The sequence below is a fragment of the Centruroides vittatus genome, unplaced genomic scaffold, assembly GCF_030686945.1.
Source record: "Centruroides vittatus isolate TY-2023 unplaced genomic scaffold, ASM3068694v2 contig_409, whole genome shotgun sequence".
NCBI lineage: Eukaryota > Metazoa > Arthropoda > Arachnida > Scorpiones > Buthidae > Centruroides > Centruroides vittatus.
In genome coordinates, this window is record NW_027122221.1 from 447,944 (window position 1) to 465,688 (window position 17,745).

At 33.0% G+C, this 17,745-nt stretch overlaps 1 protein-coding gene across 2 annotated transcripts in view; it reads right to left on the reverse strand.

Annotated features, from left to right (window-relative positions):
• Window positions 1-15,342, reverse strand: part of Spt6 (transcription elongation factor Spt6) — a 79,774-nt gene extending 64,432 nt beyond the window's left edge. For both annotated transcript variants that reach the window (XM_067271933.1, XM_067271932.1), the window contains exons 1-2: window positions 15,284-15,342; window positions 1,698-1,869 (exon numbers count right to left, since the gene is read on the reverse strand). In XM_067271933.1, coding sequence (XP_067128034.1) covers window positions 1,698-1,857 — 160 coding nt within the window. In that variant the 5' untranslated portion in view covers window positions 1,858-1,869; window positions 15,284-15,342. The remainder of the gene's footprint in view (window positions 1-1,697; window positions 1,870-15,283) is intronic.
• Between the last annotated feature and the right edge of the window lie 2,403 nt (window positions 15,343-17,745).

Consider the following 17,745-nt stretch of genomic DNA (forward strand, 5'->3'; position numbering starts at 1 on the left):
ATTTCTTCACATTTATTTTTACATATTTTACATACTATGTCCTCACAAGCTTCAGATAAGCTGTTACTGTATATGGATAAGAAGACAAATGATATGAAAATAGGCTAGTATAGTGGCGGCATTTTATTTTTTTAATTGTTAATATTATGAACAGTTTCCTCATGCACTCTTGTTTGCTACACTTCAAATTTCATAATACTATCATGTCTTAAAATAAATATGAAAAAATAAAAATTTTATTTAACAACATAAAAGAGTTAATCTACAGAGACTTGTTTTCGCTAAACAGAAAATGACATCATAATTTTTAATTTCTCATTTTATAAACTTTAAACACGAGGAACAATACTAGTAATAATAATGCTAATGATGCGGTAAAATAAAATAATAATGTTACACACAAAAAAAGCAAACCTAAACTAAAATTTCGAACCTAAACCATCTAGTTCCAGTGCTTCACATCCTATCCACTTGACTATCACTGCTCAGAAACTTGAAACTTTCAAATACTTATAAGCTAAGCCTTAAATGTTCAGAGGACCATTTTTTAGACAAAGAGCTATTTGTGTTTAAGGCTATGTGCTCATCACATTTTGTTTCAAATCAAAGTCCCGAATGTCTGATCCTCTCCTTCTAAGTGATGCCTTAACATGTTATTTTTGTTTTCCATATTTCAAACTGATAAGGCTACCAGAACCTGGATTAATTAGTAAGTAAAACTGATGGCAATGAATAATTATTGGTGGCAAAAAAATTTAAAACTGGTGAATGGTTGGTGATATTTTTAAATTTTTTAGAGTGATCCCTGCATATATTATTTTAGTATCTAGTGTACTAGAAGTTATGAAATATGTTGGTACTCAGCAAGATTAATACCTGCAACATAGAAAAATACATAAAACTCTTCAGAAACCTACAAAGTTCACTTGCAGCCTGCATCCAGTAAATGTTGCTCTGAACAATTTTAAAACAATTTTTCAATTTTACACTACAGAGTTGGTGGACACTAGCAATTAACTGCAAATACCAATAAAATATTATAAATACAATTTATTTTGAAGATGTTTGTCAATATATTTATGGCAATACCTGGTGTGCGCTATGCTTAAGCAGTGAACTATAAAACAGAAAATTAGAACAACAAAACCCCTCCCCATTAACTGGTATATTTATTCTATGTTCACAAAAGACAAACATTAATAACACAGTTAAAAGTTCAGCATTGAATAACAAAAGATAGTTCCATGGAATTTGAAAAAAAAAAAATAATAATAATAATAATTGCCACGAAGCAGTGCTGTTCAATTCAAATACTCACTAGCTGGACCAAACAATACCAACTTTTTTATTACATTAAACAAACTTAAATTTAATAAAATAATGATTTATCATTTGGCATATTCTTTACATCACAATTTATAATGGTTATTTTTTCTTTTTGTTTCAGTCAGCTTATATTTTAAGTAATTTGTTTTTGGTTGGGATTTAACTGTAACATTGTTAAAGATTTATATTTCTGCCATGGCATAGAATACTTTCCTTCCTAATATTTATCTTGTATAGTTCTATTAGTCAATTGTCAAAAAAGTGGAAATGTAAATTACTCGAAGAGGTTGATTTAAACTAATATTGTGTTATCATATTTTGCATCATCATAATTTATGTAAATTTAATTATTATTATAGGTTTAACTTTACCATCTTCCTCCTCTTCATCCTCTTCGTCGTCGTCATCATTACGACGTCTTGTTGGAACGACCGCTTCGGCTTCTTCATCCGATTCTACTTTTCTTTTTTTATTTAAAATTGCCTCTTCATCTGATGACTCTTCAGCCTCGTTATCAATAAAATCTGACATCACGTATTTTTACTAAAACAGAAAATTAATCATTAATAACAAACTTTTCAACTTATTGCAAATCATTCAAAATATTTATAATTATAAAAATATTAGAGAGTAATTTTTAATTTTAAAATAAATTTAATGACTTAAACACTCTCACACCATTAGAAAAATAAAAAGGTCAAGTTAAATAATTTTATTTATATTCTAAAATAACAATTATGTTAATTGATTATAAATTTATTGTCGAAACGTAGTGACGACTAATACTTGACTTCGTGCATTCCTTGTCAACAAAATAACTCTGGAATGAGTTGTCCGATCTTGATGAAATTTTCTTGGACGACTCACCATCACTCAAGGATGAACTGATTAAAATTTCAACTTTCAAAAATGATCCGTTTTTGTAGAACTGGAGATAGGGTTTTTCTTCAGTATGGATCATTTTTGAGAGTTGAAATTTTAATCAGTTCGTCCTCGAGTGATGATGAGTCGTTGTAGAAAATTTCATCAAGATCGGACAACTCATTCTAGAGTTATAATGTTGACAAGGAATGCATGAAGTCAAGTGTTAGTCGCTTCCTGCACGCACGTGTAGAAGCGTCATCTAGTGGTCGGAAAACATGACAAGCATTAAAACAGTAATTTTGAAAGGTAAATGTTATCGCTAACTAGATACACAATAAATATAAAGAATCATAAATTTATAGAATAATAAGTTTAAAAAAGTTTTCTTTTTTTCACTTATTATTCTATAACATGAAGCAGCAGCGATCAATATTGATGGCTTTACGATCCATTCTCTCCTTCGTCTTCCTATCGTTAGTACGAAATTTCGATCTCTAAATGGAGAAGCGGTTAATGTTACCTTAGGATCCAAAATGGCGGCGGGGGAAATTTTTCCCTACTTCAGAGACTACTACAGGGAAAAAAATTTTCCCTAGAGTCGTGACGTCGACGCCATTGAGAATTTTTCCCCGTTCGGTTTCGACCCTGTGTTCGATGTGGCCGAGTTTCCTGTAACCTCGAAACGGACGGTAGTGTGTATTTGTGACGGTAGAGGGAGCTTTTTCGTAGCGTCGTGCAAGAGTAAAATCGGCGGGAAATACGTAGGGGTGTTACGAACGAATATGCAAATGCATGATCTACGACGTGATTCTGTTCCTTTCCGGGCAATTTTATGCAAATCGACTAGTTTCCAGTTGGAATCGTTTGCTGTAGTGTTGCGACGAATTGCGTATTGGAATAATTGCTGTTTTATTTCGTTACGATATTTCATTCTCGCACAATTTATTATCGGTAAACGTATAGTTTATTTGCAATTGTTCGATAATGAGTAGTTTTGCAGATTTGAGTTGCAACAACGAATTTTGGTCGAAATGCACCACCCGTGATTTCTCCATGTTAATTGAAGACGACTTTTTGGAACCAGGTTTGCCTCCCAGTATCGATAACGCATTGAAATTTGCTGTAAAATTAGGCATACAGCCGACCGAGTCCGTTTGCATTCATTGCGATTCTTTATGCAAATTATACTATCGGAGTAATAGAGAAAACTGTTTCTTGCGATGTAGTAAGTGCGGAACGAAGACCTCTGCCTTTGATGGAACATTTAAAAGTAAATTTGGCCACATTTCTTGGAGTTGCATTATGTCGTTTATATGGCACTAACTATGTCTGGAATGTACAGCGACGACCTCGGCGATTGCGGTGGGCAAATCCAGAAAAACAGGAGTCGATTGGTCCAATCACATACGGTTGGTATTGCTTATAGCTTTGAGTAATTTGACATCGTTTAAAAAAGGAGTGCCGAATAAAACGGTGGAAATCGACGAGACCGTAATATGTAAAAGAAAGTACGAGAAAGGGCGTATATTTAAAAATACGTTCGGAAAGAAAAAAAAAAGATAGGAAGAAGCAGGCAACCACCATCGAAAAGTGAGTAAAAAAATTCTTTATTTTTTTATTGTTTATTTCGGTTAATATCCGCGGAGTGTGCAGAGAAATTCAAGATGGCGGCCGGAAACGCAGCCATCTTGAATCGAGGGAAAATTTTTTTTCCCCGTCGCAGTCTCCAACGTAGGGAAAAATTTCCCCCGCCGCCATTTTGGATCCTAGGGTAACATTAACCGGAGAAGCTGCACAGAGATTCCAGATTGAGATGAAGTTGCTCAAATTCATCATCATCGATGAAATGTCCATGATTGCTGCAAGAATGCTTTACATGATCGAGAGAAGATTGAGGGAGATAAATCCCGAGAAAAATGAGCCATTTGGTGGATTCTTTATCTATTTGTTTGGTGATTTTCGTCAGCTTCCTCCTGTTAAAGATACTCCTCTCTACTCGAGTGTTTTTTACAATGTAATGTTCCAACAAGGTAGGGATCTTGTTGGGATTGTTGGGACATTACATTACATTCCCATTTGATTCTTTTGAGAAGTTCATTGAACTTAGTAATTCTCATAGACAAAATAGCACAGATAGTTCCTTCACAGATGTCTTACAACATCTCGCTTCGGGTGATTTCTCTGATACAGATCTGAACATTCTGACGACAAGAAATTGAGCCTATTTATCCAGAGATGAACTCAATCAGTTCCAAACGGCTATATCCAACAAACGAGCAAGTTAAACAAAGCAACAAAGACTACTTGCAGTCAACTGGATGCCCTCTTGCTTGTATAGCATCCGAAAACACTCCAGATATTGCCCCACCTTCGTCCAAAGACGACTCAGCTCTTGGTCTCTCCAAGTATTTGTATCTCTCAGTTAATCATGCCAAGAGTCAACTTATGGGTGCAAGGAGGTCTCGTCAATGGTTCACTAGGAACTATACGCTACATTATATATGCTCCTAATGCTCGCCCTCCAGCTCTTCCTCTGTTTATTTTAGTAGAATTCAATAGCTATCAAGGACCTTTCATCTATGGTAATCTGTTTCCAATAATCCCCATAATACGCTCTTCGAACAATGGCAGTATATTGCAATCTCGTAGACAGTTTCTCCTTACCTTAGCATATTCGATGACTATACATAAATCACAGGGATTAACTCTTCCAAAAATCAAAATAGATATAGGGAAAAAAGAGACAGCTATCGGTCTTACCCATGTTACATTGAGTCGAGTGAAAAAAATAACTGACTCAATATTTTTAGAGTTACAATAAAGATCGCTACGAGTCAATCTGTAAGTCCAAGGCCCGCAGTGATAGACAGAATTTCATGAAACGTTAGCATAGCAATTAATTAATGCCTTATTCTGACCTTATATTTGTACCTTTAAATGATCCAATAGAAATCAAATATATTGTTGAGAACGAATGATTCTGTGTTTCTTTTCTCCCTCATAATCTAGAAAATAAAGGTGCAAGCAGCTTCATTCCGACTACATGCTGATGCAGCGTTACTTTAGTTTATAAAACATTGATATTTTCTAAACATTCAATGTAGGTACCTTGAAATCATTGTATAGGCTACAAGTTCACCGGTCTAGGCCATGGTTATTGACATGGCCAACAATAGTTAACTGTCTATCAAATGCACTCTTATATACTGTAAAATGTCTATTAGATGCATGATTACAAGTGCATCATAATCATTTGCTACATTATTTGTTTTGTATTTTGGCAAATTCTCATATATGATATTGTATGATCTATTTACTACAGACAGATCATATAAACTAAAACCACATATACGAGGTAAAGAACAAATAAAATGCCTTCCCTCAAATACATATGCGTTTATTAGAATACATTTTGAAAAAAGAATGTCATTAATTTCTAATACAATGTAAAAAGACTTCTGTACCATATTTAGTAAGCAAAAGCAAATAGTAGTACAACAGTAAGATGTGGCTTGTGTAATTAGCAACTTATATAACCCAATTCAACTAATATTGTCAAATAATCTATTGGATTGTAAATAGTCTAATAAATAATCTGGCAGATCATTTAATAATACAATACAGTAGAGCGTCGTTTATCCTAATCAATTGGGGACTGGGGTTGTTCGAATAACTTATTTTTCAGATAACCGATTTTGTACGAAAAAATATATTAACCTATCCCATGTTGAAATTTTTTTCCATTGCACGTCGCTTCGCGTTGAATTTTCGTCGATTTTAAGCCTAACGAAAATTTTATAATAATAATTGTGGCTATTGTATCGTTAAAAATTATTTCTTTATTTTTTACAAACAAAATAAATGTATTGAAAAATATAAAAACAAAAAAATATATACTTTAGGTTAATCTAGTATCAAAAACGTTCGATTCGGCACGACACAGTCCGACAGGAAAGCTTTCGGTTGATCAGCTTTCGGATAAACGACACTCTACTGTAGTTATTTTGTATGAAAATTTCATGCTAAAATAGCATGTACACATGATAACTGTGATCTTCTGACATCAAGTAATCTTCACCCAAGCAATGGCTGGCCAGTCTGCAAATCTCACTAACAATTTCAATGCAATGGTGAAGGTGCAGCTTGTGGATTCAAATGGAGAGTGACTACACCCAATAGTTAACCAAAAAAACAGTTCATTTATTATTAAATTATTATGTATATTTACACAAAGTTAATGAATTAACTGGAACTTTTCAATTAACACTGATATGCACCATTCTTACTTATTCCAGCAACATTTATTCTTAATTACAAATATTTTTGACTGTATTTAAAGCCTTCTTCAAATAAAAGCTGTTCCATTTATCAAACATTCAAAATTGAAAAAATGTGCTACAAGTATTATCTTGAGTGATAATACATGTAGAACATTGCCTTCAATTTATTGCCTTTGAGCATCTTGGTTACATTGGAACTATCACTAAAGCCTGTAGATAACACATTTGGTTCCTATGACACCTGTCTCTGAGTTTGGCCAACCTCTTATCTCCCGATAATCCTGCCATGCATAATGTCATCAATATATCTTCTTTAACCCAAAATTACTGCTTACAAATTGTCTTTTGTGATTACAAAGCAATAATAACATTTGCATATGTAACACAATAACAACCTCTTACAATGAACTGATGTAAAATGCTTTTACACAGATTCTGTTATCAGTAAATTTGTACACACCTTTAGAACAGTGGCAAATATGTGTACTGTAATCTTGAATTCCTTAAATTATGGAATAAGTGTATATACTATTAATCTAGTTGTTAGGAGACATTGGTCATTTAAAAACAGTTATCTCTAAAAAGTTTACTTTCATTGTAGAATAATCAAGCTTTCTCAATGGACAGTGGTCTTAAACAAAACCAAATGTGCCACCACTAATTTTCTGTTGCTTCAGAAATATAATTTTGATATCTAAAAATTTGGATATCATTTTGATCAGCATTATGATTTCAATACATGTTTATAACATTGTAGATTAGGTACATTAAACTGATTTTGTATTTTAATTAATGTTTATTGCTATTTAATGCAATAACAAATGCAGTCATCATGCCTTGTGACAAAAAATGCTTTAAGTAACTTCATGATTATCATGAACAGCATAACAGTTAAACTCATTTAACATTAAATGTGATTATTTTCTAAACAAGTTTAATATTCCTAGTGTAAATGTAATACAATTGACTATAAGATACAGTCAAACATATCTATAATGGAACCTGTATATAGCAAAATCTTGTCATTAACAGAAAATTTCTTCGGTCAATTGAATCTTTTGCAAAAAGTAATGTAAATTAACCTGTATACAGTGAAACCTGTCCAACGAGGAAACAGAAAGGAAAATCAAGCCATTTAACGGAAAAATTGGTAACTGTCTGATTTAACACAAATTAAACAAGAAGTTAACAAGCCTAGAATGGATAAAAAATTTTAAAATAAACATATGCAATGCAGAATAGCAAAATACGACTACTGTATTACAGTAATTTTATTGGGATTTGAACGAAAAGTTTTTGCGTATTTTTTTAACAGCTGTTTTTACTTAACATAAATGTGTTGTAATTATACACATGATTCCTGAAATGAAATTTAACACATTATTCCTGATGTACAGTCTGTTACAAAAGTATAGGAACACCATAAATTTTGTTTTTTCAAAATTTATTTTGAAATTACTACTGGAAATATTATTAATTATTTTTATTATTATTTTATTAGGTTTTCTTACATTTCATAAAGCAGCATAATTTTTTTTCACAAATATTCATTTTTTGATGTGTTACAAAAGTATAGGTACACCACTTAAGTCTCTTAAAAATTAATTTATCATAATAATAATTTAAAATATTACCACTACGTTAGATGTCATCAATTTTAACTGTCTTGGTGGCTTTTTTGAATGTTTTATTTAATGTTATATAAACATTTTCAACAATGCCTCATGGAACTGTACTTCAGGAGCAAGAAATATGTAAAATTTATTATTTGAGTGGTTCAAACATCTCTGAGGCAAATTGATGCAGCTGTAAATTGAGCTATGAATGCTATTCTAAACATTTTGCAACAAGGTGAAAATTACAGGTAAAAAAGGAAGTAAGGACTGCCTAAATGTTTAACATTCAAGAATGAGAGACAAGTTTTGACGCTTATAACTAATAAAAACATATCAACAAGACAAGCTGTTGCTGAATTACCAGTAGATGTATCTCATGCGACTTTTTGAAGAATTTTAAAAAACAATGACAATGTAAAATATTTAAAAATGAAGTTAAAACCACCTTTAACAAATCAATGCATTTAAACTGGGCTAAAGACAAGATGGGATGGACTGAAGAATGGCAAGAAATAATGTTTAGTGACAAGAAGAAGTCTAATTGAGATTGCCCTGATAGATTTTCATATTACTGCCATGATTTAAGAAGAGAAAGCACAGTTAAAATAAGCCAGCAACAAGGGGATGGATCTGTAATGATTTGGAGTGGTTTTGGATGGGGAGATAAAACTGATTTAGTATTTGTTGACAAAAATATGAACTCAGAAAGGTATCAAGAATTATTGTATAATAATATGATTACATTTGGTGCATTAATTGAAAGTCATAAATGGAAGTTTCAACAAGATAATGCTCTCATTCATGCCTCAATGTCAACTAAAAACTGATTTAAAAAAAGAAAATATTGATGTAATTGACTGGCCTTCACATAATCCAGATTTAAATCCCATTGAAAATTTATAGGGAATGTTAGCAGCCATTGTTTATCAAAATAGGAAACAATATGAATCTGTAAATCGATTGAAAATTGTAATAATGGATGCATGGGATGAAATTAAGGATAAACAATTAAAAATAATTAATAAACTCCATGCCTAACAGAATTTTTCAAGTAATTATAGCCAAAGGGAATGAAACCGAATATTAAGAGTTTAAAATATATTTAAAAATTATTTTTAGGTAATTTTAGAAAGTGTACCTATACTTTTGTAACATATCAAAAAATGAATATTTGTGGAAAAAAAATTTATAATTTATGCTGCTTTACAAAATGTAAAAACCTGATAAAATAATCAAAATAACGATAAAAAATAATTAATAATATTTCCAGTAATATTTTCAAAATAAATTTTGAAAAAACAAAATTTACAGTGTTCCTACACTTTTCTAACAGACTATACAATTGTATTCTTTGTTTTGAAGCTTATTTTAAACTTTTTTACATATTTCATTTGAATAAAATCAAGTCAAAATGTCTGCAGATAAAATGCACATTGGGCATATTATGCATGCTTTTTGAGTTTCATAAAGGATATCATGCTATACAAACAGTAAAAATACTCGCACCGTGTATGGAAAAGATGCTTCTAAACTCCGAATGTGTCAAACATGGTTTTGAAAGTTTCGTTCGGGAAATTTTGAACTGAAGGATACAAAAAGTACAGGCCCCTAAAAACTGTCAAATAGAAATTGCGGGAAGAAATTGTTAAAGATTGACAAACACAACTCATAAATTTGCAACAAATCTTAGTATGTCAGAGGCACGTATTGTTGAAACACTTCATCCACTTAAAATGGCTGTAAAACATACTGATGATTGTGTTCCATACAGTTTGTTTTTTTTTTTCACTTATGAAAAACACAAACTGAATTGAGTATAATTTTGTTAGACAAAGGTAGGCAGCAGTAAGGTTTTATTTTATTTTTAAATTGGTTACTCATTTTTTTATCATAGAAAACTTTTTTACAGATGAATGAAAAATTACAGTTAAAATAAAAATATTTGTTATTAACTGAAAATTTGTTCTAGCAGGTGGTGATTGTTTGGCCAAATACCAAGGTACCACTATATTTGATTAATGCAATTTTGATGTACATGGTAACATTGAGAAATTTATTAATCGCATTAATCAAGAGATACCTATAGTAGGTAACCTGTATATAGCAGAAACCTGTCTACTATGGAAGACTTGTTCAGTCCCTTGGGGTTCTGTTATAGACAAGTTTGAGTATATTTACAATTCAGTGCAGTTTATTGTTGTTAAAATAATTTTTCAGATTGCTATCACTTTTTATCTACACATAATAAACACAAAGTTATTACATAAATACTCTATCATTTACGTAGACTTTGAACATAGTCAAACCCCATTAATACAAAATTAAATAGACTCAAAAATGACATTTTGTACTAAGCAACATTTACAAAAAAATTACTGGTCTTACCATCAAATAAAAAGAGCAAATTTTCTCCCAGTTATTTCACTGTCTTTTATCCTATTGGATGTGTTTAAAAATAAATAAATAAAATTGGGTTTTGCTTCAAACATACACTTTATTGAGATAGAGTTGCTTGAAGAAAGAATCAATATTCATTTTTCAACATCAGTTAGACTCCTTTTACACAGTCAGGTTGAAACTATAAAGCCTGGACTCCACATTACCTGAAAACAGAAACTCAGAAACAGAATTCAAACATAGAGTTTTCGTCTCAGTTTTGTTTTCGTTTTAACTTGACTCCACTAGCACGTTACGCGGAACTGCGCCATCCGTCGATCAGTTTTGTAATTGTCGTAGAGTCAAACGTGGACGACGCTACGGATTTTGCTTTGCTTTCTCTGCATTTATTAACAGTTTCATTGTTAATAATCTTTAAATTATTTACATTTTTTGTCGTATTTTCTAACTTCTTCAATGAATAATTCCAAATCTATTTGTTTCCTCATCCTTTTCGCTACACTTTCTGCCTTTATGACAATCAAACTACATGTGATGAATGCACGTGACCACGCGTCACAAATCCTCGCATTTTTATTGGTTGCAGTACGACAGAAGCGCGGAACGAAAATGAAAAAGTTAAATAATTTTTAACTTTGCTTTCAGTCTTGTTTCTGCCCAACTGAACCTTCCAAAACTGAAAGTTTCGTCAGTTTGGCTTTCAGTTTTACGATTACGTCGTGGATTCCGGTAATGTGGAGTCCAGGCTTAACTGTGGCTAGCCATGACACTGTAAATTGTGGTAACCAATGATTTCTATGGAGCCTTTCACATGATGCAATCATAGTAAAATGCCACACATTAACAGTTATGTGTCATCAGAGCTTCAAATGATTTTTTTGTCATATACTGTCGACATTACTAGGTATATCTATTCTCTTTCACAAGACTTTTTGCCATGCCCAAAAGTCTGGCAAGACACATTAAATTGAAATATTCTTAGTAGTTTAACTCTATAATTTTTTATGTCAGATATAGTATTTCCTACAGCAAACAAATATCCAACGGTTTAACCACATATAATTTATTATTCAATTTTCTCTTCTAAATATGCATTCTTCAACCCAAATACATATGTAGAAGAGAAACTTGAATAATAAATTGTGTGGTTAAACCATTGGATATTTGTTTGCTGTAGGAAATACTATATCTGACATAAAGGATTATAGAGTTAAACTAATAAGAATACAGCTACTCTATTTATGGAAATTTAAATTTTCTTTTGATTAAAATGAAGGATTACAAAGTGGATATTGAATTACTAATAAATTTAGTTTAAGAAAGACAAGTTTTGTAAGATAAAAGTTTAGAAGAATATAAATCTCAAATATATCTTTTTCATTTTAATGTTCAACCTTACATTTTGCCCAGACATATCTATTAGTTACTAATAAAAAGAAACAATTATTAACTCCAATAAAAATAAAAATTTTTCAAATACAGTAATAGCCAGCTTAACGTTCCTAGATGACAAAACACTAAACAAAAGTTTAAATGAGGCCATTTTAATATCAAGTAAATAGGGAAGGGGAACACGCGACCAAAACTGAACAGATAATATATGTTAAATAACATATAACATACGCACACAGAAATGTAAAGTTCATTTTTTGTGAAGAAGGTCCTGGCTTTTCTGAAATTCTTGTTTCTGCGATAAAGTCATGTAATTTCATTTGTCACTTTTTTATTTCCTTAAGCAAATGTTGATAGCAGAAGATTGCATCCCAAATGCCTAGTTTTGCTTTTGCACTCCTTTCGAAATTTGGATCATTCACTACAATTTGATCGACAATTTCAGTTATCGTTACCAAACTTTTACTAAGGAAATCTGTAAAGAGTCCTTTGGGTTCTTGCAGTAACTGCTCAATATCCTGCTCATCTACATCTCCTAGTCCTGCTGTATCCATTAGGTTGACAATTTGGTCAACTTAACAATATAGCAATAGGCTCTTCTCATTGAGAATTCTTGGATACCTTCAGCCATAACTTCTTCCACACTGCATTCATTCATTTATCAGTTAATTCTTGCCAAGCAAAGTCAATATTTCCTATGGCATCCATGATGTTATATTTTTTCCAAAATTGCACAAAACAAACATAGATTTAAGGCACATACAGCGCTATAACAAATTGCCACCTTTGGCCAATTGGTTCACATTCGTGAATAATTGTATTATATATGAATCAACAAATTGCCATGATAATTTGAATCGGCGTAAATTTTGAGCTTTTTTTAAGGCTTCAAGCAGACTGCAGTATATCGAATCGGTGTTAAGCGAGGTCTTACTGTATCTTCATAAATTTAAAATACTCTAAATTAATTTCATTATTCCTAATAACTCATAGAACATTTTCATTTAGTTCAAGTTCTAATACAGACCGTTATGTAAAAAACTGTATCCAAAAAAGTACAGAATAAAGAACGCATTAGTAGTTCCGACCAGAACCGTCTCAACACTCAATACGAAACAATTCCTAGTAGTTCCAATGCCAGAATGTTTCCTATGGAACCGATCAATCCAAAACTACCAACCCATAGCATACAAAACATTGACTTTATTCTCATTCTTACTTTTCTCTTTTAAAAACATTGACCATAAGAGAAAGTGTAATTTTTCAAGTTGGAGCAAACATTGTCAGTGCGTCATATACCCACATTACGAATAACAACAACATTAATGCCACAATTTACAACTGGCGACATGAAGCCTAAAAAGGAAGGCCTGTCGCCATACGTGTATGTTTTTAGTCTGAAACGCAAAATAAATGGTGGTCAGACTTGTCTCCAAATTTGATTAACGCCACAATGTTAATATCAGAAACCGTGCCTCTGGCCACAACGCATTTTATACGTCGCTATTTGATTCATGCAACTTCGGGGAAGTCGAAAGTAGCGCGCTTTGTATCGAACGACATAATACAATTTTGTTATCAAATTCGGAAAACCGGAACACATTTCGTATCATGTATTTTCCAATATCTTGTATTAACAGAACTCACCAAGATTAAAATGCCCATCTTCATCCACGGGGCTGCAAATCTAGTCTGCACTAATGTAGAATTTGCAAGATTGGCGACTTAATAAGTGTTACTCTACGTTACAACAGTTGCTCTTAAAGCTAAACTCGGACGTAATAAACAAATCTCCCCATTCTATAATTCGTGTGGCACGAATTTCTTATAAACAAAGGAACTGTTTCTATTCAGAATACCAAAGTAGAAAAATAACTGCAAGCAAAATAACAATTTATACATTAAAAAAAGGATAAAATCTAAAAACTTTTGTAAGAGAAATTTGATTTTACGGTTAATGTTACCTATGGTTCCAAGATGGCGGCTCGTCTCTAATTCCAGCAAATAGAAGAAGGGAAACAGTGGGGACACATGTTCTAACCTAATCTAACCTATTCTAATAAATTACCATAATTATTACCAACAAAATTATTAGAATAGGTTAGGTTCGGTCAGAACGGTCGTCCCCACTGTTTCCTTGCTGGAATCAGACGAGCCGCCATCTTGGAACCATAGGTAACATTAACCCAGTGTTTCCCAAACTTTTGACATCTGTGTACCCTTTGTATAATTTTCTTAATGCCAAGTATCCCTCGTAAAAAAATTGCATATACTTTAAATCAAAAACCAAAGATAACAAGGATATTCCATTTCTATATGCTGCTGCACTTGAAAAATCGAAAAAGCCAAAATAGAAGACTATGTAGAAAATATTGTTCCTAGATATAGCGATATGGACTTTAGGTCTCATTTTCGTCTTTCTAGAAGCACTGTCAAAGTAAGTCTCTGCTAAGAATTGTTAGTTGTAGTAACTAGCTACAGAAAAATTGGTTTATTCGGCATTTTTAGCTTTTTATTAATACTAAAGCACATAACAAACCTTTCCTGTTAGAAAAATCGCAGAAAAGCTAAAAATACACACGCGCACATTGTAACAATTCAATGTGTAGATACTGGAGGTTTTTGTGACACTGTTGTCTTGGCCATAAGGTGGAGGAATACACAGAATCACAGCACCCGGCGAAACCGCTAAGAAGTAACGAAGTTTTTTATTATTTTTCTATGTTCGTAATCGAAAAAAGTAAACTACTTGTTGCACCAGGAACAGCCGAAGCACGGTGCAGCGTGTACCCCCACTAAACTCTTCCCGTACCCTTGGGAGTACACGTACCACACTTTGGGAAACACTGCATTAACCCTTTGTTCTATTTGCTGGAATCAGAGACGAGCCGCCATCTTGGCTACCTAAGGTAACGTTAACCTGACTTTCACAGGACAATGACAGCAGCATTCAATTACTGTCAGGAAAATAATCAAATAAACTTAATATAATCAAATATACAATCAAAATAAGAGTAAAGGAGAATATTTAATGCCAATTTTTCGTAAGAGTAAATGTTAAAGAAACGGTAACCCCATTGAAAACAAAGTGAGACAGTTTTAAAATATGTCGCCCGTAGTAAGGACCTTTGAGAAATCTAAACCCATATTTCTCATCGTAGCAATGTTATAATGTAGAAATTACTTTAACTCTGGCTTGTTTCTTACTTTAATAAATCCATTTTAACTAATTATATTTCATATATGTTTGAGGTGAGTGCGAGTGTCTAAGCCTAAACGAAAGTGTCCGCAGACGTATATTTATTATTACATCCCGGTCGAAAGATATTAAACCGCGAATTATTAGGATTAATTTCGTTTTTGACCATTTCCGGGAGGAAATTACAATTAATGAGGAAAAAAACTTACTCGTTTTACGTAAAATGTTCTCGGTACATTTATCCAAGAGACAGTCCTGCAAGTTGCCAAATGTCTTGCAAGTTGCCAAATTCGCTATTTTCTAAAATAAACAGCCCAAAAATCGCCCAAGTATTTTTTTAATAAAATAAACTAATCAATTTCTCGAATGTTTTTTAAAATATTATAAATTTCGATTTTGTGAGTTTAAATTCAATTTTTTATGGAATTTCATTCAATGTAAATATAATTAACAACTAAGTCAGGAAGTGTTTTGTCTGCGATGAAAGTTGAAAGCAATCGCACGACCACTAAACATGATTTTTTTGCAAATATTTACGGGGTTATTCGAAAAGAACTCCCTGATTTCAAAAAATTCCGTTTATTGCAAACTAATACTAAAACAGACGGCCGGATGGCCGGGCGGTTAGGGTGATAGCCTACCGCTCTGGGGAACCCGGGATCGAATCCGGACGGGTCGAAAAATCTCCAGGAATTTTTCGGGGGTGGTCCGTCTGGATATGTCGGATTCCGTCCCTCATTGTGAGCTTGCTAAAAAGATGCGGCTCTCTTAGTGCCCACAGAGCGGAAAGAGTTTTTAAAAAAGAAAAAAAAACTAACGTGTAATGTAAGGTACCGGTACATTTCTATAAAACTCTGAAAGATTTTTTGAAATATACTGTTTACGACTTTCTTGAGTGACAGGACAGATATCGGTGCGATATTGTAATTCGCCCCAAATACGGTACTACTTGTCCGAGTTAATTATGACAATTGCAATGTTAATGCGATGTCGTAGTTTATTCAAAGTGGCTGGAAATAGCGGCACATAGACACGAGATTTCACATAGCTCCGCAAGAAGAAATCATAGGGCGTCAGATCGAGAGATCTGGGAGACCGTGCCATCGGCGTGTCGTCCTTCGCTGCCACATGCCCGATCTATCTCTGGTGGAGAGTTTGGTTAGGTAACTGCGATAGGCCAGGGATGGCGAAGCGTTTGAGTCCGCGTGGCATATAGTAAGCATACTTAGCTTTAAAAATATTAATGCGTGCCAAAGTCTTAGACTTCGAATAATGATATTTAAAGAAATTAAACGAATACGCTTTAATTCGAATAAATGTAAAAAATGTGATTGTGAAAAGGATGATCAGGTAATAAACAGAAAGGATGATTGAAAAGGACAGAAATCATATGATACATTACGTGCCAGATGATTTCTCTTACTTGCCACTTTGGGCACGCGTGCCATAGGTTCGCCACCCCTGCTATAGGCGATTGCGGTTGTAACCGCAATCTCCGATAGCTGGTCGCGCGCAACCGCACTTTTGTCCCGGCGGGGATTTAGAGATTTATACGTTAAGGAATTCGGTTAGTTCGAGATACGGCTACTTCGAAATTCGAAGTGAAAATTCTGTTCGAACTATGACACGCGTATGTTAACTCGTTCGTTTACATCGAAGTGCTTCCATACTAAAATAAAACAATAGACAAAGAACATCTGTAATCTGGTCGATATGTTTTTGCTGCAGTAACACATTTTCGGGTTCACCTTACATATGGACTATCCCCTTTTTTTCTCTTATTTCATAAAATACAATAGGTTTTCGGGATTGAGAGATTGGGCTACGAGTAGCAGATTGAGCTGTGTGTAGGATTCTAGGCTACTACTTTTGGGTAACTTAATACTTTTAGGCCATGTTAAAAAGAATTTGGGCTGCATTTCGAGGAATTCTTTTTTACACTGAAAAGAGAGAGAATTGTAAAAGAGAATTTTCTGCTTATTATAATATTCTCCTGTTTATATTTGTACTGGAACACAGAGCAATATCGAACCATCGTTTAATATAAAGTTTACAAGAAATCCACACGCGTTGTCCTCGATTTGTAGCCATATTGTTTACGTATATCGCTATCGCAAAATGCGGCGGCAGCCGTGGGTGGAAATATTCCAAATTATCCTATTTTCAGATCCTGCGACAACCACAATAAATATTCAATGTCACTCTTTAAAACAATTCATCTGTACAGAAAATACATTTTTAAAAATTATTTCGTAAATTAACATAATATTTATTTTACAAAATATTAATTAAACATGAAAAATTTCAATTTTTAACACTGATTTTGATGCGATTTGCCGAGTTCTTGGAGAAGTTTTCTCTTCAATTATTGCTGAAAATGATGCAAATGCTCGTAATTCTTGCATTTATTTTGATTTTCCTTCAAGTATCAGCCGATGCGAGAGGAATTTCAACAACTGGATATGATATTAATTATCCAGCGAATGGAAGAATGTAGAAGTTCCCATTTGATCCGAGAAAAAAAATGAAATCAAAGATTTCAACGTGAAAAACAGACTTATGTCAAAATTATTTAAGAAGACCCTTTCCCGGCCAGGGTACCGATTCATCGTTACCCTGTTAAAAATCGATTTTTATAAAATTTATCGACAACAGATGTCAGCACTTGACG